This window comes from Choloepus didactylus, chromosome 10 (assembly GCF_015220235.1).
Source record: "Choloepus didactylus isolate mChoDid1 chromosome 10, mChoDid1.pri, whole genome shotgun sequence".
In the NCBI taxonomy this organism is placed as follows: Eukaryota; Metazoa; Chordata; class Mammalia; order Pilosa; family Megalonychidae; genus Choloepus; species Choloepus didactylus.
Window position 1 is genome coordinate 51,965,813 of NC_051316.1, and position 26,272 is coordinate 51,992,084.

General features: G+C 38.8%; 1 protein-coding gene across 13 annotated transcripts in view; it reads right to left on the reverse strand.

The window, feature by feature from the left end:
* GLIS3 (GLIS family zinc finger 3) overlaps nucleotides 1–26,272 on the reverse strand; it is a 465,077-nt gene that overhangs the window by 85,819 nt on the left and 352,986 nt on the right. For all 13 annotated transcript variants that reach the window (XM_037798109.1, XM_037798114.1, XM_037798121.1 and 10 more), the window contains one exon: nucleotides 24,287–24,397. In XM_037798109.1, the coding sequence (XP_037654037.1) occupies nucleotides 24,287–24,397 (111 nt within the window). The remainder of the gene's footprint in view (nucleotides 1–24,286; nucleotides 24,398–26,272) is intronic.

Sequence of the window (26,272 nt, forward strand, 5' to 3'; positions counted from 1 at the left end):
CTAGCACTAGTGAATCCCTGAGAAATAGTGGCAGCTCAGCCTTTGTCTAAACCCCTTTGGTGACAGGGAATTCAAGGCCTTACAACTCAGCACCCTCCATAGCCCATAGTTCAATAGTTCTAATCATTAGAAAGTTTTGTCTGAAGCTAAACTGTAATCCACTTCCCCCTAATTTACACCCACTATGGTTTATTCCTCCCCTCCTCTCCCCTAGACCACACAGAAAAACTTGGCTTATAAATTCACTTATAGTTCTTTTAATATGTAAGAAGCCTCAAAATGCTGTAGGATCATCAAATTTCAGCCCTGAAAGTGACTGGGAGTCAGATTCCTCCTGAGCCCTCCTTCAACAGCTTCCTTCTCAAGGCTGAACATCTTTCGTTTCTTACACAGCTAAGAGGATACTCAAGTAGGAAGAGCATGGGCCTTTTAGTTTGACAAACTGTAGTTCCACTACTGTGTGATCCTGAGCAGATTTATTCACTTGCCTGAGTGTGGTTTCCCATCTGTAAAATGGGGATAATGCCATTTAGCTATCTTGGTTGCTTTGAGAACTAAATGAGATAAGATACAGAAAATACTTAACACCATGCATGGAACACAGAAATCACTTTTTTAAAAAAAGGTCCCTGCTCTCCCATCTAGCATATTAATCCCCTTACCATCCCAGTTATTCTCAACACTGGACCTCAGTGCTGTATGTGCAAATAGCATCCAAATCTTAATAAAATGATCCAGGTGTCTGACCAGGATAGAGTATAATACAATCAACACTCCCTTACTCTAGACTCTCAACTGCTATTAACACAGCCTAAAACAGTCAATAGCTTTAAAAATTATGTTGTACTCTTTACTCATTCGCTCACTCGTTCAATCATTCTGCACGTACTTACTGAGGCTTTACCATGTGTTAGACCTTGGAGATAAAGTGGTGCACAAGACACTCGGGTTCCCTGCTTTTGGGAGTTTACGCTGTGGCTTGAATAAAACTTGCATCCTACCTGCTTTATATGTCATTTAATTCTTATGACGACCCCACAAGACAGATACTACAACCCCACTTCTCAAGTGGGGAAACTGAGACTTAGAGATGAAGTGAGTTGCTCAAGATCTCACAGCTAGTGTCGGAGACAAACCCAGGCAGAGCAACTCTCGGCACAATCTCCTCCATGGAAAGCCAAACTTTTTCTTCCTTATATCCATTCCTGTTTTTCCACATGACTTCACACATGGAACACGTGTTCCTCCAAGTTAACATGTAAAATGGCTGTCAGTGCCTGAACATACAAGTGGATTTCTTCCCTGACCTCTCCATCCCCATCACAGCTGCTTATTTCAAGCTTTCATCAGTTTTTTTCCTTGCATTGTTATAACAACGACAACAAGACAGTTACATGTATGTTCTAAGAACTGTGTAAGGCATTCTATAAAAGTGTAACTAAGGGTGCACATTTATTGAACACTCACTGTAAGTCAGGCATTATGCTAGACATTTTTCAGGGGTTAATACCCAACAATTCTGTAAGGTTAACATCCTACGTGTATGTGTCCATGCATGCATGTGTGTATGGACACGTGCAGATGCCTCCAACGTCCTTCCCTCCTTTAATCCCTTTCTCTTTTTAGAAATAACTTTCCTGGGGTATAATTTCTCTGCAATAAACTGCACCTGCTTACAACGTACATTTCAATGAGTTTGGGCACATCTCTGAAGCCACTACCCCAAACAAGATGCAGAATATTTCCAACATTCCTAAAAGTTTCCTTGTGCCCCTTTCCAATCCATCTTGCCCTCTTTTCCTAGGCCTAGGCAATTACTGATCTGCTTTCTGACATACATGTTAATTTTCCTTTTCTAGACTTTTATATACACGGAGTCATGCAGTATTTTCTCCTTTGTGTCTGGTTTCTTTCACTCTGCATGATGATTCTGGGTTTCATTCATATTGTTGCATTTATCAGTATTTAATTTTTTAATTGATTTTAGTGTATTCCATAGTATGGATGTCATATTTTGTTTGTCTACTCATCTGTTGATGGACATTTGGATTGTTTCCAATTGGGGTTATAACAAATAAAGCCACTGTGAACATTCTTATACCAAAAACAAAACAAAACAAAAACCACACACACAAAAACAAAAAACAAAACATACACAGCTTGCCATCAAGTAAAATCCCTAAATCTTTTTTCACATGTTCTACTCTTTATTTCTGATGGCTCCTTATATTTGGAGGATAACTTTTTAGAGCTCCATTATCATTTGGTACAGAACCTCTTCTTGGCTGCATTTCATTCAACACAGACACTCAGCTGGTTACCACATTACCCTTCAGTGACCTCTGCAAACTTGATAGAAACATTCTCTGACCTTAAAGCTGATGTTAAATCTCTGCCAAAAATGATTTATCTCCGAAAAGGAGCCCATATTCTTTTGACACTGAGCTGTCAATAACCACTTAAAATAATAGCTCATCTAAGATATAGATTGTAAAAGATAAAAGTGTGAGCTCTGGATCCAAACTAACTGGATATGAACTTTCACATGCTTATCTATGAAATCTTAGACAACCATGAACAACTTGTTTAACATTTCTTTAACTCAGTTTCCTCTGTAAAATGTGGATAGTAATAGTACCAAATTTATAAGGTGGTTGCTAGGTATAAAGCACTTCAATATGTGGTATATAGTCAATGTTCAACACCTGTTAGCTGCTATTTCTATTATTTTTTTTTCATTAATATTCAGTGTGGAAGCATGGTGACACTCCTTAACATGTACTCCTATTTTCATTTTTCTCCCATCTATATTTGGATATTTTTTCCCTCTCTATCAGTCTCTTCCTTCTGTATACTATATTGTGGCAACACAACAAAGGAAATAGAATGGGTCTTTGGGGTCAAACAGATACAAGTTCAAATCCCAGCTCTGCCATCTACAACCATGTGGTCTTTGGCAAGATATTTCAACTCTCAGGGCTTCAGCACCTTGAAGGCACAATGAGGATAATAACACTAACTCTATAGGGTTATCACAGTATCCCATGAGGTGACCCAAGGAAAGAGGAAAGGGTAGTACACAGCTAATTTTTGTTGCTCAAAAAGTAGAAACTATTATGATCATTAAGAGTGATATCTTTTAGTAACAACGTGGGTCTTCCTTAGCCGCAGAACCAGAGTACAGGGTCAAACAGCGTCCTAATCACGACATTAGCACAGTTCTTGTGGATAAATATCACCCTGTAATTATTCTATCTCAGAAAAAATGTGGCCAGCGTTTGTTCCCTTGGAAGGATCTGGAATATATTAGAAACCAAAACCAACAACAAAACATTTTCAGAACACTCTGGAGATGTTAATACTTCATCTAGATGTCCTATTTAACAAAATCTGTACCACTGTCTTGTTATCCCAGCCAGAGTTGGGAAGTGGAGATTTGAAAGGATGTTGAAATCAGAAAAGCACGCAGCTTGGATTTTTTATATTGTTACATTTGTAACAACACAATTTTCTTCCTAAGTCAATATTATTCTAAATTCAACACTGAGATTATTACATTTTTTTTGGACTGGAAAATGATACACAAATGGAGATTGTCAAAGGTGGATTCAGGTCTCATCCAGAGAAACATCTCAAAAGCAGAACATTAAATTGAAGGACGGCTTTTTTTTTTTTTTTAAGACAAACAGAAAACTATTAATATGGAATTTCACATTGCCATTAAAAACAACTTCCTTCACCCTTTGAGGCCTGTTTGGAGTTGTGAACATACAAAGCAAGAAAAGGGGCTTACTTCCATCAAAGCTTCATAAATTCCTCCCAACACCAGCTCGTTGCGCTAATGTGACCACACACATTCCATCCCATCCATTCAAGTGTATCATTTTTCTTTCTATTCAAATATTCTCAAGGTTTAATTAAAGCAGCCAGCTACCTAGTAATTACTTCTCCCGTCCATCTCACCAGCCCTACATTGTCTCCCTCTGAAATGATTTCTGACTTCAGCTCCTGCCTAGGCTATAGTTTAGGAAGTGTGGGGAGAAACCAACTGCAGAAGCCAGTGGACCTCATTTTTCCTTCCTTTCATTTAATTAAAACAGACTGACTAAAAAAGATTTAAGGCTGATTTTAATGTGCATGTGTGTTTGGACTGCTTTTTAAATGTCTACTCCTAAAAATTACTGTAAGCTGTTGTTTCAGTAGAGAGCACTTGCTTTCTACTCTCCAATCCATCCTACACTCAGCAGTTTAATTTTCCTCAAGCACATCTCTGACTAAGTCACTCCTTCAAAGCTCTTTAATGTCTCCTCTCCGAATACTGCCCCCAGCCCAAATCAAGGGCTCCAACAAGCTGGCTCTCACCTAGCTTTGTAGCTCCATGTCCTATGATTCCCTTTCACACACAGGCAGGATGTTGATTCCTCTTCTTGATGTCTCATTCATGTTTCACGCTGTACTTCCGGCCACCGGCCTTCCTCACCTGGAGTCCTTCCTCCATACTCTGCTGATCCACAACACATTCCGCGGAGTCTCCAAGGTCCAATTCAAAAGCCACCTCTGCCCCGAAGCTTTCCCAGACCTTCACATTTCAAAGCCATTTTTTTCCTTTTCTACATTCTAATATCAACCTTTCTGTATCTCTCTGAAAGCACCCTGGTTTTCTACACTGCATAGGAGTTATTTATAAATTCTGGGTGTTTATGTGTGTGTCACAGAAGACAACAAAGCTCCCTGAAAACAGAAAGACAGAACCCATGTCTGTTTCATCATGCAACCAAAAACAGTGCTTCTTTTCACATGGAAGGCACTCAATAAATGTTTGGAGAATGGGTGAACAATGAATGAATAACATTTGAATATATAGCTGCTAAGGATTCACTAATCCCTGCTTATCCTTTAGGGCAGCCCCCCAAAGACAAATGAAATAATGCCTCCGAGCAATACAATGAGAAAAAACAGGGAGGCATTTAAGATACCTAAATTGTCAATTAAGAATAAAATAGGAAATAGCAAAGTGAAATCTTAGAGTTTTTTTTTTTTTTAAGATACTTGGGAAGTTTATTGCCTTAAAATTTTCAGTCCCCATTCATACCAAATTTCACTAGATAATACTATTCCCATATTTATATATTGCCTCTTGGAATGTGTGAATGAGCAGTCCTTCCAATAGGAAATGCTAATTCATTACATTTATACTTATCTTCCATTCATCTGGAAGGGCGGGGAATAAATCCAATTTTCTACCTTGCTTTTAAAGATTCAATGTCTAGCATATGATAAGTTGAACACAGAAATATCAGGCTAAGTGGGCCTGAAATCACACACTCCAGGCCCTTCTTTGACAACATGCACAGCCAAGCTGAGAACCCCATCTTCTGAATCTTGGTTGAATAAACCAGCCCATGGCTTTGGTCCCCTGGCCACTGCTCCACATACAGCCCTTAACACTGTCCATAGCCTTTTCTTCCCTTAGGCAATGCCACCAAAAAAAAAGCTTGCCAGCGGCGTTATCTTCTTCAATGAACAGAAGCACGCTGCTAAAGATAAATTCCCCCCTCTTACGGAGGATTGTACCCTTTAGTTAGCGCGATGCATGAATCACACGACCTTTTGATGCTTTGGTAAAATGAAGCTGTTCTCCTTGGTCATCAGAAAAGAAGTTTGGTTCAGAGAAGTTCCTGAGGGTGGAGCCTGAGAGCAGGGCACAACTTCTCTAGAGCTTCTCTACCACCTGTGCAGCCTCGGCCAAAGCCATTTTCATGTCTAGAATCTACTTTTCCTCCTTGGGACACTTTGTCTTCCCCCCTGGAATTAACCCCAACCTCCTCCACCCTCAAGCACACACAAAATTAACCCTACTCCAGAAGTGTGAGAATGATGATGGGGGCTGCCAGTGGTCACTCATGGTGCGGGGAATACATCTGGGGACTGTCCTAGATTACACTAGTCTTGCTGGTTCTGACAGAATGGGGAGAGGCAAGACCAGGTCAGGATAAGGAAACAGAAACAGGTATTAGCAACACTGCCTGTTGTCCTCTAAGCTGGAGAAGATGATGGTATTTTTCTTCTCCAGATGTCTTGCCATCTGCATGTTTTAGCATGTATGCTTTTGTTCTTAAGGTCTATAAGAAACTCCAAACTCAGACGTCTGCTGTGTCTAACTCCACTCCTAAATGCTCCAGGACTCATGCTGCTTGTCTGTCATAATTATTATCATTCCCTTAGGAAGATGCTACTATTGGAAGTAATTTCACATTCTGACATTGCGGAAAGCTAGTATAAGATGTAATCACTTCAGGTCTCTGCAAAGAGCTCTATGCTCTGGTAACTTCTGGTCCACTAAAAATCAATTTATTAAAGAAATACTCCTATGTATGCTGAGGGAAAGGAAAAGTGCCATAAAAAGACATGTCTCCCTTTCGTCCCTAATAATCTTCTAAACTAGAATGAAGAAAGGTGGATGTGCTGTAGAGTCCAACAGTTAACATTTCAAGCCAATGTGGGTACCATATTTTCAGTCTGACTTTAAGGAAAGAAAATCAGTTATTGTTGTTATTTGAAGAACAGAAATGAACAAGTCAGCAGTACCCCATGTAAAAAGAATCTTAGAAACAAAAAGTAGAGACCCAAGAAATAATAGGAATCTACCCTTTTGAGGGCCCCGTTTACTGTCTACACAAACTAAAGGCTGTGCTTTTGAGCAGAAACCCAAGAATCTGTTGACAATGGAAAGCACATGCCTTTGTAAAACTCCCATAGTGCTCAAACATCAAGGAAAGGTGGTATGTGAAATTCCAGCGACTTAATTTTTCCCTAGCAGCTTGAAGATCAAAAGAATATCTCTATTCTACCAATGAGACACCCCCCGGCCTTCCACCTACTCACCGGGGGAACCAGGCAAATTCCTTGGTTTCTCATGTCATTACCACAGGCTGAAATGATGTAACAATAACGGCAAACAGGGATGTCCCCCTGCGCCAACTCTCTAATCAGTTTCAAAGTATGTTTTGTTGGTTTTCATTGACGCCACTCAAAGGAACTGGTCATTCGTGGTCTCAAAAGTTTTACAACAAATTGTGTGATTAAATTCCTTAAACACGTCTGTCCATTACTAATCCTCTTTTGCCAACATCCCTTTCAGGGAAAAATTGCAGCGCTCCATGGTGCCTGATTTATATTTCATTTTGAAAACAGGAAGTAAAAGGATTAAAGTTAAGGATTAAAACACTTACTCTTTACTGCATTTTTTCGCCTCCCAAATGGCTTCCTGGTTGCCATGGCTACCGTTCACTGGTCCTTAGCCCTGAATGCACGTCTCCTTGCATTAATAAAATATTTTAAATGAGACTTCATGAAAAACAATAGAGAAAGTAGCCTTAAGTTCAAATGCTCTTGAAAGAAGATGCCAGAATTTTTTAAAAAAAATCTTTTTCTTTGGCCTTTCATTTGTAACCTCAAGAGTGAAACCTGAACTAAAAGACGGTGCAGGGACAATCTAAGCACGTACAATGCAGAATCACAATTATTCAGCAGGGGCACAAGGAGGTTACTCCGAAATAGTGAGTTTATCCTTAGCTTACAAACCAATGTTTGCAGGAAGATTAAGGAACCCTGGGAATTTCTCAAATGTTGCAACACCACAAGACATTCTAAAGGCAAAAATGCACGTAAATGCAGTGTTGCAATACCAAACTAAAAATACCATCCAGGAAATGAAAAACTGAGGTTTTTACCACTACAAAGTTAACTTAACCATATCAATGCACATATCACTGCTTTGTACTCAGTTGGTGATGTCGGTGCTGGCAGAATCTGCCTAGGAGTGTGGCCAGAGGGTGACACCCATGCACAGCCCTGATGTGCCGTCAGGCTAAAGATGTCTGTGTGTACAGTGCACAAAGCTGAAGCTGAGTGAGTCGACAAGAAAGAAGGATGACATTGACGAGTGAGCAAATATAATTGCATTTGAGTTGTTCCTTTAAAAACACTCCACTGACATTCATTTTAGAGTATATTGCCTACATTCCTTTAAAAAAAAAAACAAGGAAAACTGAGGAGATGGGACACAGCAAAATGCTTTGGTAGAGATTATAGAGTGACTTCTTAACCATTTTTTCTGCCAATGTTCCCTGATGCTTGGTTTTTCTCTGCCTTGCCATCTAGTGGCTTCAAGCTATTTCTTTATCTCCTGGGGACCCCAGTGAAAGCACCTCACCCAAGCCCAAGTATTCTTATTATTTCTCACTTCTTTCAATCCCATACTCCCATTAAAACTGTTTGCTTCCCTGCATAACATCTACACAGGACAAAGTTGCTACTTGAAAACTGTCATTGAAGGCTTATCAGTCTATTAATGTGAGTGAAGGGTGTTTATTGCCTTTACCATATAATAAAACAAAATTACATAGGGATCTTCTGGAGATAATGCCATAACTGGAAAGAATGAATGTAATAGTGGTAATTCTAGGCAGTGTAACAGGCCAGTGGTGTGGGTAATTTTAGGCAGAGGTGAGCAGCTTCCAAATCAAACCCATGAGATAAATGATGCTACCCTTGAGCAGGACTGCAGAATCTGAAACAAACATGGGTGAGAATGGTCAGAATTCCATACAGACTGATAAGGTATAAAATAATGTCTTTCAAAGGCTCATGTTCCTTGTGCCCTTGGTCTGAGTCTTCTCCTTTGGAAACCACTTTTATTTCAGGACTATCCTGAAGATTTAGGGTCATTCCAGGGTAGCGTGGGGGTCTGTGCTTGGCTGTCCTTGTACATATGCAATTAAGAAGACCAAACAGAACCTACTGTTGAAAGACAATTCTCCATGGTTCTCTCGTGTTCTATATGTCTTATGAGCACAGGCACTGACTGCCTTTGTTTTAGACTATCTTTTCAAGGATGTTTACATCCAAACAGCTTGGAAGAATGGGATAGTGTCTCCCTCCCCAGCAAAGGGCAGGCGTGCTTCCTGTCCATTATAAAAGATTCGAGTTCCCTAACTTCAGGGCTTCTCTCCTGTAACACAACTCACTTGAGTGTGCAAGTGTCACCTGGCTCTCTTCATGTTGCTTGAGGAAACTGGGGCTGAGGAAACTGGCCCAAGAAAATGATGATATTCTGGATATGCCTATTGCTTGAATGATAATGTTCTTTGTCTCTGATCCAGAAGCTTAGGTCTCCGGCAAGTATCCATGAAACTATAGCAGGCTAACTTGTTAGCTTGCACATGGGATACAATCTCAGACCCTTCACAGTTCTTGCCACCTACAGGGCCCTCCCTAGGATGTGCAAGCCCTCTACAAATTTTTTTTGTGCACTTCCTGTCTACATAAGAATTTGAATCACCCCAGATCAGTATGTCAGCACCATTCTGGAGGTTCACTCTCATATGATTCGGTGAAAGAAATACTGTTTGGCCAGCGAGACTGATCTGCTCACTAGGCCACCCTCTTGGAATTGGGGCCTGCCTACAGGGCTCCAGGGTGATCCCACAGACTTGAGTCCCAGAGCTCCTTGGGGAACCTAGTTGACCCCACACATGGGGTAGAGTGTGGCAGAGTGCCCTGAAGTCAAGAAACGCAGAACAGAGCCAATGGAAGTCCCAGTCCGGTCCAAGCCCAACCACCAAGAGGGGTGTTTAAAGAATTTTGAAGAAGGTGCTCCAAAACTGGAGGCCCCTGAAACATGGGGAGTCAGTCAGGGACCTAGCAGCACCGCTAACAAAAAGCCTCTACAGAGCTTCTGGGAGTCACCCTCATGCCAAGAACCTGTTGATAAGTTACAAAATTCCTCATCTTGGAAAACCAAGGACAGCTAATGTTAAGAATGGTAGAATTAAAGGAGCACTGGATGCAGAATTATAAATACTCGGCTCAAATGCTGGTTCAACTGCTTATTGTGTGTGTTCAGTTAAGTCATTTGCTTTTCTGAACCTACATCTTTTATCCCTAAAATGAGATCACAATAATCATTGTAATATTAATCTTGTAGAAGTCTCTGATAGATTTTGAGCTCAATTTCTCAAGGTGAGGGTAGAGGGATTGGGGGAGTCAGAATTGGCGAAGGGATGGGAAGGAGGGAAAATATTACGAGGCATTAGGTTCCTCTGCTCATTTATGCCATGATTTAGGGCACCCAATGTGTCTGAGTCCTTAAGACGTGGAATTTTGGAAACATAATATTGACGCGTTTTTGCACATCAAGGAATAATATTATTTTTAAAAATAGAGGGGTGGAAAAGGGATCATTCTTGATTGCTGTTTTGAGTACAAAGCAATGAAATCTGATTTCTGTATTTTCTTTTGTACAAATGAAAAAATGCCAGGATGCCTGTGCCAGTTTCAATGTATTATGTCCCCCCAAACATCATTATCTTTGATCTAATCTTGTGTGGGCAGACCTATAGGTGTTAACTAGATCGTAATTCTTCGAGTGTTTCCACAGAGATGCAACCCACCCAGCTGTGGGTGATGACTCTGATTGGATAATTTCCATGGAGGTGTTGGCCCACCCATTCAGGGTGGGTCTGAATTAAATTACTGGAGCACTATATAAGATCAGACAGAAAGAGCAAGTTGCTACAGCCATTAGGGAGACTTTGAAGAAAGCACAGGAGCTGCAGATGAGAGACATTCTGAAGACAGCCATTGAAAGCAGACTCTTGCTCCGGAGAAGCTAAGAGAGGATAAATACCCCAAGTGCAACTAAGAGTGACATTTTTGAGGAACTGCAGCCTAGAGAGGAACGTCCTGGGAGAAAGCCATTTTGAAACCAGAACTTTGGAGCAGACGCCAGCCACGTGCCTTCCCAGCTAACAGAGGTTTTCCAGACTCCATTGGCCATCCTCCAGTGAAGGTACCCAATTTTTGATGTGTTTCCTTGGACACTTTATGGCCTTAAGACTGTAACTGTGTAACCAAATAAACCCTCTTTTATAAAAGCCAATCCATCTCTCGTGTTTTGCATTCCAGTAGCATTAGCAAACTAGAACAATGCCCTGTGCACTATCATCTCAAAATATCACTTCTATTCAAAGTCCACAGCGGGTAAATATTATCCAAATTCCTACAACATGCCAGGCTAACCCAAAGCACTAGTCATGGCCCACCAGCTCCCTATGTGTTTCTCCTTTTCTGTTTTGAGTCTCCATTTTCTGAGTCCAGTGATGTTCTTGGTGATACTGAATGAGGAAAACTCCTCATGGCCCTAATTTTTTACTTTCTGCCATCAAAACTTAGTCTTGGCACTCCCTTTATCCAGTATATGGGTAGATGAGTAATAAAATAAAGACATGCATGAAACAAACAACAAAAAAATTTAGTCTTGGTTCCAAACTTTGTGGGACTTTGCAGCATGATTGTAACTGGTGAATCTGAAAGCAAATCAGAGCTGACATGTTGAGTGTGTATAGTGGTGTAATGCATTATTACTCCTTACAGATAAGGTGTGGTGCTCAATAGCTGCCTGGATGTATATCTCAAAGTGGGGTAAGTTAAAATTTTACAGGATTGTTCATACTGAAGTACCTTGCATTCAACAATAGAGTGTCAAGGAGAAGGGAAAAAACTATTTGCTGAACACCTATATTCTGGAGTCTAAGCACATTTACATGCATGATCTTACTTGAATCACACAATAACCCTCTGAAGACATGTTGTTTTAACTCAAACCTAAAGCTCAGAGAAGGTAAGAAATTTTCCCCAGAGACAGAGATTGAAACTCAGGCATAATTCCAAGAAACGAGTCAGTAGAGCCACTATCAGAAAGGCAGTTTAATTAAAATGGAAAATCTGGTGTTTAATTAAAATGATGGAACATTGTGTTGGCCTTAGTAAGAGTGACATCAAAACAGAAAGTAAAAGAGAAAAGAAATCTAAAAATATGAACTTATAATAAAAATGTATCTAAGGAAGATTTTATAATGCTAAAACATCTACACTATTAAGCAAGTAACAAAAATGGCAAGCTACTAAAAATAGCTGCAATATGCATGATGATGAACCATTAATATCCTCTGTATATAAAGAGTTATTTCGAATCAATATAAAAACACTCTGTAGAAAAATGGGAAAAGATCACAAACAGAAGTATAGAAGACTAATAATTTTTTGAAAAAATAATCAAATTCATGAGCTATAATTCACTGGATGTAATAAGAAACTTATTACATCAATAAAAAGATACTATTATTAATCTATCACATTCAATGACACACACACACACCCCTTGCATTGGTAAAGTATAAGAAAAATGGGACTTTATATATTCACAACGGGGATTTGAAATAAATTGTTACAAAATTTTGGGCAGTGGATTCAACAATATGTTTCCAGGAATTTATTCTAAGCAATTCAGGGCATGCACCAAGATCTTTGTACCAGAATATACTCTATAGAATTGTTTATAATAACAAAAACCTTAAAATAACCTAAATGCCTAAAAAATACATCAGTGAAATGCATTATATCTATAAAATGCAGTTTTATGGCAGTATAGTCACTATAGACTATTGAGTAAAAAGAATCAAAATGGAGTGCCCCCATCATACGTTTATATATGTTAGAAAAAGATACGGGAAGATAAGCACTAATGTGAAGTCATTGTGATTTATTGATTCTAAGACATTGTAACATCTCTGAAATCAGGATGTATCTTACAATCAACGACATCTTAGTTTCAATGAAAGCGTGCATATGTTCTTATTTTCTATAAAATATGCATCACTTATATAAGTTTAAAAAAAGGATGGATTCTTAGCAGGTGGCTGAATGATAAAATACATAACAACTCTGCTACTTAGTTTCTGTTCCATTGGTGAAAGTGCCAAACTAGAGATATTAGAAAAATAATCTCTGGGGTGGTAGAGAGGGTGGGGAGGAGAGTACAGTCTGGGATAGGAGGGAAGACAGCACAATAGCCCTTCTAGCCAGTCAGGGAATTCAAGTTTCTAAGACCCTACAAAACCCATCCTCTGCAACAAACAAACAAACAAACAAACAAAATCCCCCCTTATAAATATAACTTTAAAAGGATGCCTTGAGAAAGTACAAAGAGATAAGCCTCGAAAAATGGAGAATGAGAAATTCATACTCCAAATTTCAACAAGAGGAAAAAGGTAAACCCAAGAAATGCAACTGACAACCAGAGAGCTTTGGCTTCATCCTTGGGAAGATTCTAGAATGATTCAGATTGGTGAGCAGTGAAGAAGGCAGAAAGTGGAGAGGATTAGGATGAGGTTATTGAGAACAAACCAGAGAATCCTCATTTCCTTTTCGATACCATTAGGGGAAAGCTGCACATGTAATGAGTTTAGAATTCAACAAGCCATTTCACCAAGTCCCTCATGATAGCATTTTGGACAAGACTGAGAAACCTGGAATGGATGATAGCACACCTGGGTGTAGTCATAGATGGACGAGAGCCACTGTTTCTAAAGAATGTTGATTAATGGAAATATATCAGATTCACTGATTGTCTTGCTCCTTTCATCCCGAATCCCTAATTCATCCCCCACATTGCCCCCAAAATTATCTTTCTAAATCAAAGATTAGACCACATTTACGTCTAAACATCTCGGCACAGCACATACAGCCTTTCAGCACTGGTTCCCCGTCACCCTTTCCAGCCTCAATGCTTGCCTCTAGAGTCTATAAATGACACTGCAGGTCTCATGTGTCCCTTGCTGAAAACCATTTCTACAGCATGAATGAAGTGGAGTGCACAGAGAAGAATGCAACCCTTATGCTAAAATTTCTAGAATCTGGGTAATAAGAAAATGATTTAGGGAACTAGGGGTATTAATGCAAAGTTTCTACATACATCAGCAAGGGCAACACGGAAAAGAAGAAGCATCCTTGGAAGACAGGATAAGAGGCAGCGTGCAGGAATTTTGAGAAGGTAGATTTTTTTTTTAACTAACTTTATCAAAAAATAAAAAAAAAAATTTCAAAACAAAGCAAAGGAATAGGAAAAACAAATATCCTGAAATAACTTCATTGCTTCCAATATGCTCCTACCATACCCCAAGAAAATTAACGAATCATAGTCATTCCTGAGCATTCCCATATTATTAAGATTACCCTCAATATCTTATCTGTTCTTACCAGATTATCATTCCCCCTTCACTAGTTACTGTCTATCCCTAGTTCCCCTATAACCTACAATATAAGACACCTGTTCTACATTTTTCATAGAGCTTACATTGATGGTAACATACAATGTCTCTCCTTTTGTATCGGATTTATTTCAACATTACGTCCTCAAGGTTCATCCATGTTGTCATAATGCTTCACGATCTTGTTCCTTCTCACTGCTGCGTCGTTTTTGTAGTATGCAAAGGTAGATTTTTGACTCATTAGCATAAATAATGATGGGACATATTATACTTGCTAAATAATTTTTTAAAAACTTTCTTTTTTTTAAGTCAGAAAGCTTAAGATTTCATGGAGCAGTTTTAGCAGTGTCTTTTGGGGCCCACGGTTCCCACACACAGCTGGCTTAGTGTAGTGGCTGTGCGGCAAGCACCCAACCCCAAAAGCCCCTAGGAAAACAACGTCTCTCCATTCCAGTTAAAAGACCATCCCTATGGAGACAGCTACTATCTCTAGGTCTTCAACAGTTACCTCAAGAATTAGTCCTTACTCTACAAACAGCGTAAACAATGAGCACTTAAGATGTCACATGACACTTTGCTAGAGTTTATAAAGAGGGCTCTGCATTGCCGAGTGGAAGAATCATCCTTTGCCAAAACGTTTTGAGGAATGCCAAGACTGCAAACAGTATGTCAAGACTTAATGGACGGCCTTCCTTAGGCAATACTAACTAATTCTGGCACACATTCTGTAGGCTTTTTGGCTTGTAGGAAAACAGAGTACCACCTTTTGGCATCATACTTGGCTTTCTTTCCACTTCTAAACTTGCTCACTTCTCAGAAATAAACAAAAGAAAGTAGAAGTAGAAATAAAAAATTCATTCTGAATCTAGAGGCCAAAAGAATAAAATAATATGGTATGTATGAAATGACTGAAACATTAAAGCATGAAATGATGGCAAAATAAGATCCTTTCTTTCTTATCACTATCACCATGATCGCTACTCAGGCACCCAAATCACAGACAATGGACTCCACTCAAAGAACAATTCAAATGGAGCGTTGCAGAAGTTCAAAGATCTATTAGGTTACCCTACCTTCTCAAACAAGAATCCAACTAAACCAGCTAAGGCAGGAAAAAAACTCTTCTTCCCATAGACAGTTCTTGCAATTATCTTACTTTCACTTCTTACACCACTAATTAAAGCCACTTTCCTCAGCAGAAATGGAGGCTGGCAAGCCAGCTTCCCCTGTATTGTAACACCTCCTAACAATAACCACCCTTGCCACCTCCACCCCTGAGGCCACTGCCACCTTTCCAATTACTGAGAGCTCCATCTATGTGCAGGACGGTAATGAGCACAGAGCATGTGTATTCTCATTAACTGCTACAACAAACCTATGACATTGGTGTTACTATCCTGATTTTACAAACGAGGATCTGAGTTCAGAGACGTGAAGTAACTCATCTAAGGTTATGTCATGAAAATATCGATGTAAGGATTTGAATCTAGGTCCCTGACTCAGAAGTCTACATGCAAAATAAATGAGCAGACAACTCACAGAAGACGAAATAAAATAGCAAATAATTACAATAATGTTAAGTAAATAATAAAGTTTTCTGTCAATTTAGAAAAGGCAAATTCAGAAGACAACACAGATCTAAAATGGGAATAAAACTAAAACTCTTTGGCATGAAATCTACATCCACACTTTTCTCATTCACGTAACAATAGCTATGGAAGGACTGACAAATGGCAGGGATTTCCAATGCAAAGACATATGGATTCTCTGGAGGAAAATAGACATTGAGATGCTCAGATTGTCTAGTTGAGATTTTAAAACACATAAGCATGACTAAAAATATGCTTCTGTGTGAAGAAAAAAAAGGGGACATATAATAAATTTTCACTTATAGTATGACCTCAGTTTCCATTAGTTAACTTGAACCAGATAAAATCTCTGTAAGGAAGGAAATAAATGAATGGAGAAACCCTGAAATTATTAAAATTTCAGCAACCACTTTTCTTGTCTCTTAAAAACCCTTAACAGACAACATGCTGTAATTGTAGTAGTAATAGCTAAACTTTATTGGGTATGGATGTCAAGTCAAACACCATGCTAAGTGTTTTCCTGTCATTGTTTCACTTAATGTGATATGAATATATTGTATTAACAAATATAATGATATAAACTTGAAATAAAAATTACTGACTTAAATGTTACCATATTGTGATGAACTTGCATGACTATAAATTTTCTGATGCATAATACCAAATGTAAGTAAAAAAAAAATCCAAACTCTCCACTTACTTACATGAAGTATAATCCTCTTTCACTCTTCCAGCAAAGTGTCTTTAAATTAACTGGCATGAACACTTTGGCTTTGAATGGTCAATGTCACAATGGAAGAGAGGGGGACAGGTATATCCAAATGTTTGTTTCTTTGTGTTTCTCTAGTTAACATTTAACTTGCATTAATATAAATGACACTTTGAGGTCCACTATGACCCCTTTTCATGAGGCTAGTGTTACTTTCAAATAAAGTAACTTCAGTTAAAAGGTAACATAATGGGATTTTAGTTTGTGAGTGAAAACAGATGTCCAAAGAAAATCCATCAGTCTTTTCAGGCAGGCCCTTTCCTCCTTCCTTCCTTCCCATCCAATCCCAGAAGCTAGGAACATCTTGACTCTTTCCTTTCCCTTACTCCTGGCATTTAATCCATTACTGCTTCCTGTCCACTCATTTCTCATCCCTACTGCCACTACTCTAGTCTAATAAACAAGGTTTATTCAACCTTGTAAAAAAAAAAAAAATTGCACACAGTTCTAACTGGTACAATCGCTTCTAGTCTCTCTCTACGCCTCATTTCAATTCACTATCTATACCCTCGGTCCACTCCTTTAAGGGCTCTGATTGCCCCAAGGGAAAGGAGTGCATCGGATCCCTCTTTGCACACCCAAGCACTTAGCAAAATATCACACATACAGCAAATGTCTGCTAAGTGTTGTTGAATAATTTGAAATTCAATCCTCCAGAGCATGAAAGGCGTAGATTCTTCTTCTTTAGGCAAAGCCTTTCTGATTAGTAACCAAAGCCAGGTCAATCAATTAGAGTTACAACTCTTTTGGTTCAGAGAATCTTAATTTTATAGAGTCAGTGAAAAGTATGGCTAGCCCTCTCCCCAGAAAAATACTTCTGTGCAACCTTTTGCACACAATTTCTGGGACTTCATGTGCTTCCTAAAGCCCAACTATCCACAGATCCCCTATGATGTATGAACCCCAAGTTAACAACCCTTGAATAGAACCAAATAGCACAGGTTCAAATTTGATTTTAATTTCCTCCAGTTTGGGGTCCAGCTTCCTCTCCCTCTTTTTTGCACTGTCATCTAAGCATCCATAATACCCAGAAAGGCTGGCTCCAGTAATCAGTGAAAGATGATTCCACCTACAAGAGTATACAGTTCTCAGGAAGGAAAATATTTCCAAGGACACTGTTGCTCTGTTGTCAGTCACAATAGAGTGCAGCAGATTGCAGGTATACGATATAACAATGCTTTCTACTGAAGTAGCTCACCTTTCACCTCTGAGGGCCTGTGTTTGCCTTTCAAGCTAGCTGTGAAGACGGGGAAATGGAAAAACAAGGGAATGTAACTTAAGCTAAGTCTCGAAGCAATTCATGGCACTGCTTACAAGAAGCCCATACCTCCTGACACCCAATCCAAACACTCCTCCTAGACACGGCCACCTGCCCAGTATCCACCAGGGAAAGTTTTTACATCAGTCTTATCCAAGCCCCGGTGTGAAGTCACCCTGAAAATAAATCTTCACAGCTCAGAAAGCCAAGATACAAACAAATGGGAAAATATTGCCCATGGATATAAAAAATAAAGCTCAACTGAAGCTGAAAGGGAGGACAAGAGAGAACTAGCAGGAAGAACAATAATTGCACAAGGGATGCTGGCACTTTGGAAATGGAGATAAAGAGTATGAGTCTGAGAAGGGCAATGGTGAGCTATGTCAAGATATTTTAGAACAACTATATTTAGGCTCTGGAGGGTCTGAGCTAAATGCTTTTGTTCCTGAATCATTTTCACCAAGAATACACAAAATCTAATAAGGGAAAGGGAATGAAAGGCTTAGAAGGCTTCTGTCTGTCAATCAATCAAAAAAGCAATTATCTAGGAACTATTTCCATAAGGTAGCTGTGCTAGGCACTGTACAGACTGAATTGCTCATTAAACATCTGTCACAGAGCCCTTACCCCTCACATGGTTGGCCAGAGCTGGGCCAAACACCCCTGTTTTTCTGTCCCAATTGAGAATTTTAGGGGGGAATAAAAATAAAACTACTTTGCTACATATGATAAAGTATTGTAATGTAATCAAGAACAATATAAAAACCCATTAATCTCCCTATGCTTTCAAAACAGCAATAAAACATGAGACTTCACTCCTTCAGGATTCTATAATTAGCAAAGGAACTCTCAGGTACCATGCTCCAGAAGCATCCTTTGTGTGACTTTATCACAGTGTCTCTCATGGTACTGAAACTGCCTGGCTTCTTGTGTTTCTTAAAGGGCAAGATCTTTCTCATTTTTACATCCTCAGGGCTGGTGCAGGGCCTCACCTGTACTGAGTACTCAGAAAATCCAGAATGTTGTTCCACTGAGTCATTTTCTTACGTGGAGAAGTAAGCTATGCTTTTCACTGCCCACCATCCTGTCCCTACCTCTATTAAGGAGCACAGGCTGCAGAAAAGTGCAATAATATAACACGCTAAGTTGGCCCTTAAGTCTACTGCTATGCTCTTATTCATACCAGGTTCTTTTAAAAGAAGCTCAAACAGGAAGGTACAGTATTTTGACTTAAGCAAAGCTTTTTAAATTTTCCAGCCAATACATTTTTTCTCATTTCTAAAGTGGTCATATGAATGTTTTCCTGTTAAATACTCAGCTCTGCAGAGAGGCCTTTCCTGACCATCTCACTCAGTGGGGCTCCCTCTGTTAATCTCCATATTAACTCCCTCATTACCTTTTTGCTTGCATGTATGTTACTTATTTTCTGTTTATGTTTTTATTGTTTTTGGATTCCATCTAGAGACTGTGGCTCCATGAGGGCAGAGGTCATATCTGTCTCCTACACACGTGCAACACAGTAGGTGTTTCATAGATATCTGCTGAATGGAATGAATAAAATTCTTTGAGATTGCATTTCTCAAAGAATTTACTGGAAGTCTAGTTTGGTGAGATCCTCTGAGAAAAAGAAGAGTGTTCTGGTGGCCAAGTAATTTTGAACAATGAGTAATTTCTTTCTAGGATACATTGGTATATCCAAGGCTCCGAGAACTCTCACAGGAGGGAAATCATTGAATATTGTTTAACTCAGTGTTTCCCAAACTTGTATGGCTGTAAAAACTTTTTAGAAGTAATAGCTAATAACATCCTGTGGAATGTGTTCCAAAGAACACACTTCAGGAAATGTTGCTTTGAGAGCTAAAAAAAGACACCAGCCACCACTTGAGACATTAGTAGGTATTTTCTTTACAAGGCAGAAGACAGAAAGGAAGAGAAGTTCATTCTCACTGACGGCCCACTCTCATTGACAAAGTCCTCCCCACCCCTCCACCCCAATGTAAATTCTCAACTCCTTTTCAATAGCTCCCATCACATGAAGCATCAAAAGGCACTGGAAAGCATAATAGCTGGCATCATAGTGGGCTTACTCAAAATAGAAGCCTCCAAGCAAGTGGTTTGAACTCCAAATCTGGGTTATTGGCATAAGACTAAATTTAAGATGCCTCATTATTTTCACTGAAATTTAATTGTTAATTAGTATCAGTATTTTGAGCCAAAATCATTTGTCTTACAAAAGCCTCCCCCAGAGCTTTTCTTGAAATCAGTTGCCCTCAACTGCAGCAGGATATGCAGGCAGTACAGTGTGTCTCATCATCCTTTTGAGGTATGATGTAAGTAATTTGTCACCAATTGTTAAAGTACAGAAGTTTGTTTAAAAGAAAGACAACGATTCATGCTGTTTTAATGTCATCTCTACTAGTGTTACTCGCTCACTTGCATTACAACAGAGTTTCTTAAATGTGAGAGGAAGTTCATCTCGAGATGATATGTCAGTGATATGTGCATATTACTGACATTCCATTAATGGTTGGGAGGATTTTTAACTTATTCATGAGACAGGGGGAAAAAAAGGAAAACAAGAAGGGTAATGTCAAAATCTGGAAAGGCCCATGATGTGTGCCCAACCCATGTATGCCATCTACCATGCAGACCATAACAGAAAACAACTGATAGAAAGTGTGAACTTCACTAACCCTTTTAATACATGCTTCAATATATTTTCACATAGCTTTTCAAGATTCCAAAGATTCCACAAGCAAGGTAAACTTACATGTTACCTAATGAAATTGTTTATAGTTTTGAGTATACATGGTAGGAGTTGGCTCTGAACAGACTCCAAAGAATTGTCAGTTCTATATGAAAAAAGTGGCATTAAATAAGCTTCTCTAACTTAGCCAGAAAGCTATATTAAGTGGTTTTACTGAGTAGGAAATATAAACGTGTAGCGTTCACACACATGTCAAATGTGATGGTTGGTTTATAATAGCCTGTGTTGACATCGCAAAAGTGAAAGCCATCAACCATAGTGGATCAAAGGTCAATGTTTAACAAACACTTAACATCACACCTGAAAGCTGGGAATCTTCGTGGAAGTGTGATATGGATGAAGGATCCATGTCATCTCTAACTTTTGGCCTTGCATTCTTTGTATTTGCTTTTTTTACAAGTCCGTTTTGGTAACAGGCTAGAGTTGAAGGAAAATCCCCTGCTTATGGCACTTGGAAGGTGAAAATGAAAAATTCTGATAAATCTCACAGCCTTGAGGAAAAATTCAAGTGGCTTATAGCCTTAGTTTACTTTTATTTCACCCACTCAGTATCAGGTAGAATTGAAGGACAGATTCTACCTTTTGCACTACAGGCTGAATTCTATTCTCAGTGGAGATTAGAGCCGGTAGCTTGAGCATGTGCCTCCCACTTACCTGTGTAGCCCTCTATTTTAACGGACTCAAGATCTGCAAAGCATGTCCAATGGAAGGAGTCTGTCCACCAGCAGTCAGGATGTGGCGATATGCACGCATTATGCAAAGAGTAAAGTTACTCTCTGCATGCGATGAGCCAAATTATCCCAATTCCTCCGCAAAGGAGTTTTTTTTCCCTCCTTTCTTTTCACAGCTTGAACAAATTTAGCTGAGATTGCAGGTACTTTTTGGTTTTGGGTAGGAGTCAACAGGTGTGGGAAGGGGTGATGTGCCTATGACTGGGGCATTACTTTTGAGATCTCTGTCCCCACTGATACGCATTTGTCTTACAGCTAAGGGTACTTTATCACTGGCCCCAATTTCAGGGGAGGGCATTATAAAGCCGGTCACGTTAAGACCCAAATAATGTCATTTACTGTCTAGGGGGAGGTTAAAAAAGAGGATTAGATGCAGACAGGCAGGCAGGGTATATTAAAACAAGTCCATGACTAACAGGGTGTGACAGAAAAGGGTTTTATTCTTTTCAACAAAACAATTCCCTAGGGCTGGGACCATTACTCCACTTTGCCTTTATCACCTTGGAATTTTTATGGTTATTTTTGATGAATTCACATTTTTGAAAAGGCTTTTTTGAAATGATGCCAGTTTTCAATTTTTAATTAAAGTCATAAATAATCTTAATTCTGCCTTAAAAGGTTTATTGTTTCTTACTTTTTTTTTTATTATTGCTGCCAGGAAATATTTCAAATACCAAGCCCTAATGTGAGTTAACAATTAGAATTTCTCCAAGGTCTTGTAACAACATTGCACCATGTAAGTATTATACACTGGTATACCAGTGCAAGATTTGAAAACGTGGACTGACTCATTTTAGGTTTATTAGCATTGCTTCTCCTGGGAGTAACATTTCCTTTTTTGTTGTTGGATGGAACAACTTCCAACATTTTAATTTCCACAAATTAATTCATCACAGATTCAAAAAGGATTTTTAAACTTTTAGGATAAAAATGGCAGGTTAGAATTCAGAAAGTAAACACCATAAACTTGTCACTGAGTCCTGGGCAGTGAAAGTCAACCAAATCCAATTCAACCATTTGCAGAAAATGGATTGAGCATAAAAAACTAAATCATTTGAGAGACAATACCTCATTTTACATACTGTAAAATCAAGAGAACACTGCAATATTTGAAATTAGATTATTATACCGTTTCTCCAAAAGTATATCCTTGTTTTCGGGATTGCTTTTCAAAGGTTGTCTAGAAATTGTCTATAAAGTTATATGTCATAGTCCCGAGGTCTGTTTTTCTTTTTTTAATTAGTGCTTCAAGAATCTTCCACACAATCCAAAATATTCCTCCTTCATTTAGAGGCTGAACAATAGAACAATAGAAACTGCTTGAGCAATAGAAACTGCTAACAACGCCTGAAACTATCCCCCTTAAGCTTCCACACCTACTGTCAATCTAGATTATGTCCTTAAATTGAATATCATATTGTTTATATATTTAGATATGGAACTTATATTCTTTCATGTACCCAAGGAATTATTATTCTCTATGGAAGTGCTTTCCTATACCTTATGATAGGTTTGCTATTATAGTAAAACCTCACATATTCGGAACAATTTGGGGGTGAAGAATACTCATATTCAGGTGGGAAAACTCATTTAAGGGGGGTTTTTTTCCCTTACAAATACAATTTATTACTTCAAGTTTCTAAGATATACACAGATAACGACATCAAAAGGTGGTCCAGCTGAACATAACAATATGCAAAAATGCTGTGTTATTTTGAAAAGATTAAGCATCCCCTTCACAACTTCATTTACATTATTCATTCACCTACCAGTTCCTTTATTCTTCTAAAATAAAAGAGAATATTCATTCCATGCCAAATGATCATAGATCTCAATTTACTGGGATTTTCACTAGATATTTAACTATATTTTTAGAGAAAAAATAAACAATTTAAAAAACTGACTTACAGAATAGGTTTTTATGCAATTAAAAATATCTGTCAAATCCTTCTAACTGGGCATTTTTCTACCTCACAGGGAAGAGGTCAAATTCTTTCCACATTTGAATCCTTGAAGGGCATTGCGCTAACACCTCTCAAGAGGGGGGAAAAATAAACAAACCTCATTTCACAACTTAAAAGTGTTAAATCCCTACAAGCCAGGAAACAACACCAGATTTCTAACAAAAAGCCATAGTGACCAGAAAACACTGGCCATGGAGTTCAATCACTTGAAATAAGTTGAGTCTCAAATTGCCCTTAAATTTGTTATTGAAGGGCCCTTAAATGAATCAGATAGCCATTTCAACACCAATGCCAATGTCAGCTCAAAATGTTTTTGACCATGGCCAGAAGGTACTTCTTGGCCCAAAAATTCAAAAGCTCAGTTATTGGGAAACACCTTGAAAGGTAGTGAGTTCCCCATCACTAGAGATGTTGAAGCACAACACTGACAACCATTTGCTGGAGATGTTATGAGAGTAGGAGAGCATCAGTCAGGTGGATCAGCCGGTTTATCTTTATCACAACATTTCTTCCAAATCTGAGATATAATAATTTTTATGATCTTCTATAGATGCATTAGCCTCTTATAAATGTCAAAGTGATTTTAGGCTGAATTCTTTTTTCAGCTTTTCATTCACACTACTTCTTAAGGAACATGGTTTTTCTAAGCCTAAAGAGAGGATTGCACTGTATTTATTCATGCTAGGGATTCATCTACCTTCTTCATCAGAATTCAAATGATTTTAACCAACTGCTATTTGATGGAAAAGCACTTATCTCCAGAAAGGCATGTTGTTGTTTTCTCCAGTTCAACTCTCTTTGGCTATTTGGACTTAATGTTCATAGAAGCCTTTTGCTGCTCTCCAGTTTAAGTGACTTGCATTAACTTTCTCTGACATCTATTATACAAGCCATCCCCAGAAATGATATTCATATTGGGCTATTTAAGCTATGCCAACCACAGCCTTACTATCATTTCATGGAAGATACCCCTCCTCCGTCTAAAGCATGTTATACCTTGAAAAATGTAGGAGTTTCCAAGGCCTTGCAGAAACTCCCAGTAACAGGAATAATTTAAATGTGTTTTTCCTGGCTGGGAAAGTCTCTTTCAAAATTACCTTTTTCCTTGCTTGTTGATCTTTGGAAGAATGGGCCTTCACATGCTTTCTTAGGGAACTTGGGTCTGTGTAGCGTTTGGTGCATCCTGGAATTTGACAAGCATAAGGTTTCTAAATAAGAAAGAAAGAAAGAAACAGCTGTGGTTAAACCGTAAAGGTAAACGGGGAAGGCTTACTCAAAGACTATTGACTTCAGAGCATGAACTGTTCCCGAATGACTGAAGTGAAGTGCTGGGTAATACGCATGCGTTTTAACTAGAAATTCCAGTAACTGCATCACAGCAAAGAGGAGCAAAACAAAGAGATGGCCTATCTTGCATGATTTTTGTTTGTTTGCAATGGTTTGGAGGTTCAGTGGACTCCAGAAAAGACTATGATCTTAAATCTAATAAATTTTGCCTGATTTTTAAAAGATTTCTTTACAGCACACTCAAACCATGAACCTCTTGTGGCATTTTTTAATGTGAAATTTCTTAGTAAAGCAACTCTAGTCATACTTACAGTTATGTTCCCCTGAGAACACTCTTTGGTACTTTCAGAAACTAGTGAACACATATTCTTTAAGGGTTCGGGTAAAGAAGCTGTAGAAAAGTCCAGAAAAGACTGGGAGTGTTTCAGAAGAAACCTGATTCGGAAAGGGAGAGAGAATTAAGAAGGGAAAATTAGTGTAAAGTGAGTAAGAGACAGGTTTCAGACAGCAGACACATGAAAAAATCAGCTAGAGAAACAATATTATTAGATGTAAAGGAGCCCTGGTGTTAAGCTTGGGTTATGTGGATAAGCCCTTGGCTGAGCAAGATGAGAACATAAGTCCTGGCTACCCCTATTCCCCCATCCCCTGATAGATGTGAGGTGTGGGCCTAGGGCTGGGTCTAGAGTCTTGTTTATTTTTGCCTCTGGGGTGCTTGGCTCATAATAGTTAGGGATGAATGAGTGAGAGCACCACACATCCATTCAAACGTTAGCACCTACTGTAATGACACAATTCATAGCAGGAGTTTGAAACTGCTTATTCCAAGAAATGAAAAAAACAATCATGGGATTAATTGCAAGATGTATGAATAGTCACTCACCTACATAGTATCTCCTCAGATGAGACATTGGAGCTGTGCCTACATGATGTGAAATGTAAGGAAGAAAACTGAAAGCCTTTCTTTAAAATAGGTTTTTTGCTCTAGAAACCTACTATCCTATTGACAAAAAAAAAATCCAGATTTCTTTTGACTGTTTACATTTTGCTCCTGATTTCATGTGCATGCTTGTCATTTTTTGAGCCAACGTGCATGTGGATTATATTATTTGCCCCATAGAAAGCCATATTTACAATTTACTCTCTCTCTTTTTTTTTTTTTTTTTTTTTTTTTTTTGCCATTTTTGATTCCAAGAACAGGCAGAGTCACGAACATAAAATTTAATTTGACACACCCAATTTGAATTCTAAACTGATTGCCTGACGTGTTTATTCATTGAATGACCGAATCACCAAACAGCTCTTATGTTTCCACGATGTGCTGGGCACTGTGTTACACATAAGGGACCTAACAATGGACAACAGATGAACCAGATGGTCAATACCGCACCATTTTTACAAAAGGGTAGGCCAGTTATGGGCTACAGTCACTTGCCAATGAGTTTCCTTCAGATAAGCAAAGATTTTCTTTAACCTGGGAGCCCTTTCTGAGTTCACCTGGCTTTCCTGCACCAGCCTTCCTCACCCTGGCCTAGCTTAGGGGAGCACCTTGCCAATAGCTCTACTGGGCATCCCACTGCAACCTTGTGCACTCATGGTTTATATGTAAAAGGGCTTTGTGAATATTAAAGTATTATATAAACCAATGCCATTACTATTATTACTGTCATTATTGTCATTTTATTATTATTTGGATTGGAATTATAAGTAATGGGTAATGTTATTTGTATTGGATTTTGAGATGTTCTCATTCTCCCCTCTGGCCTTCATTCTCCCCTCCTTGCTGTCAGTCACCT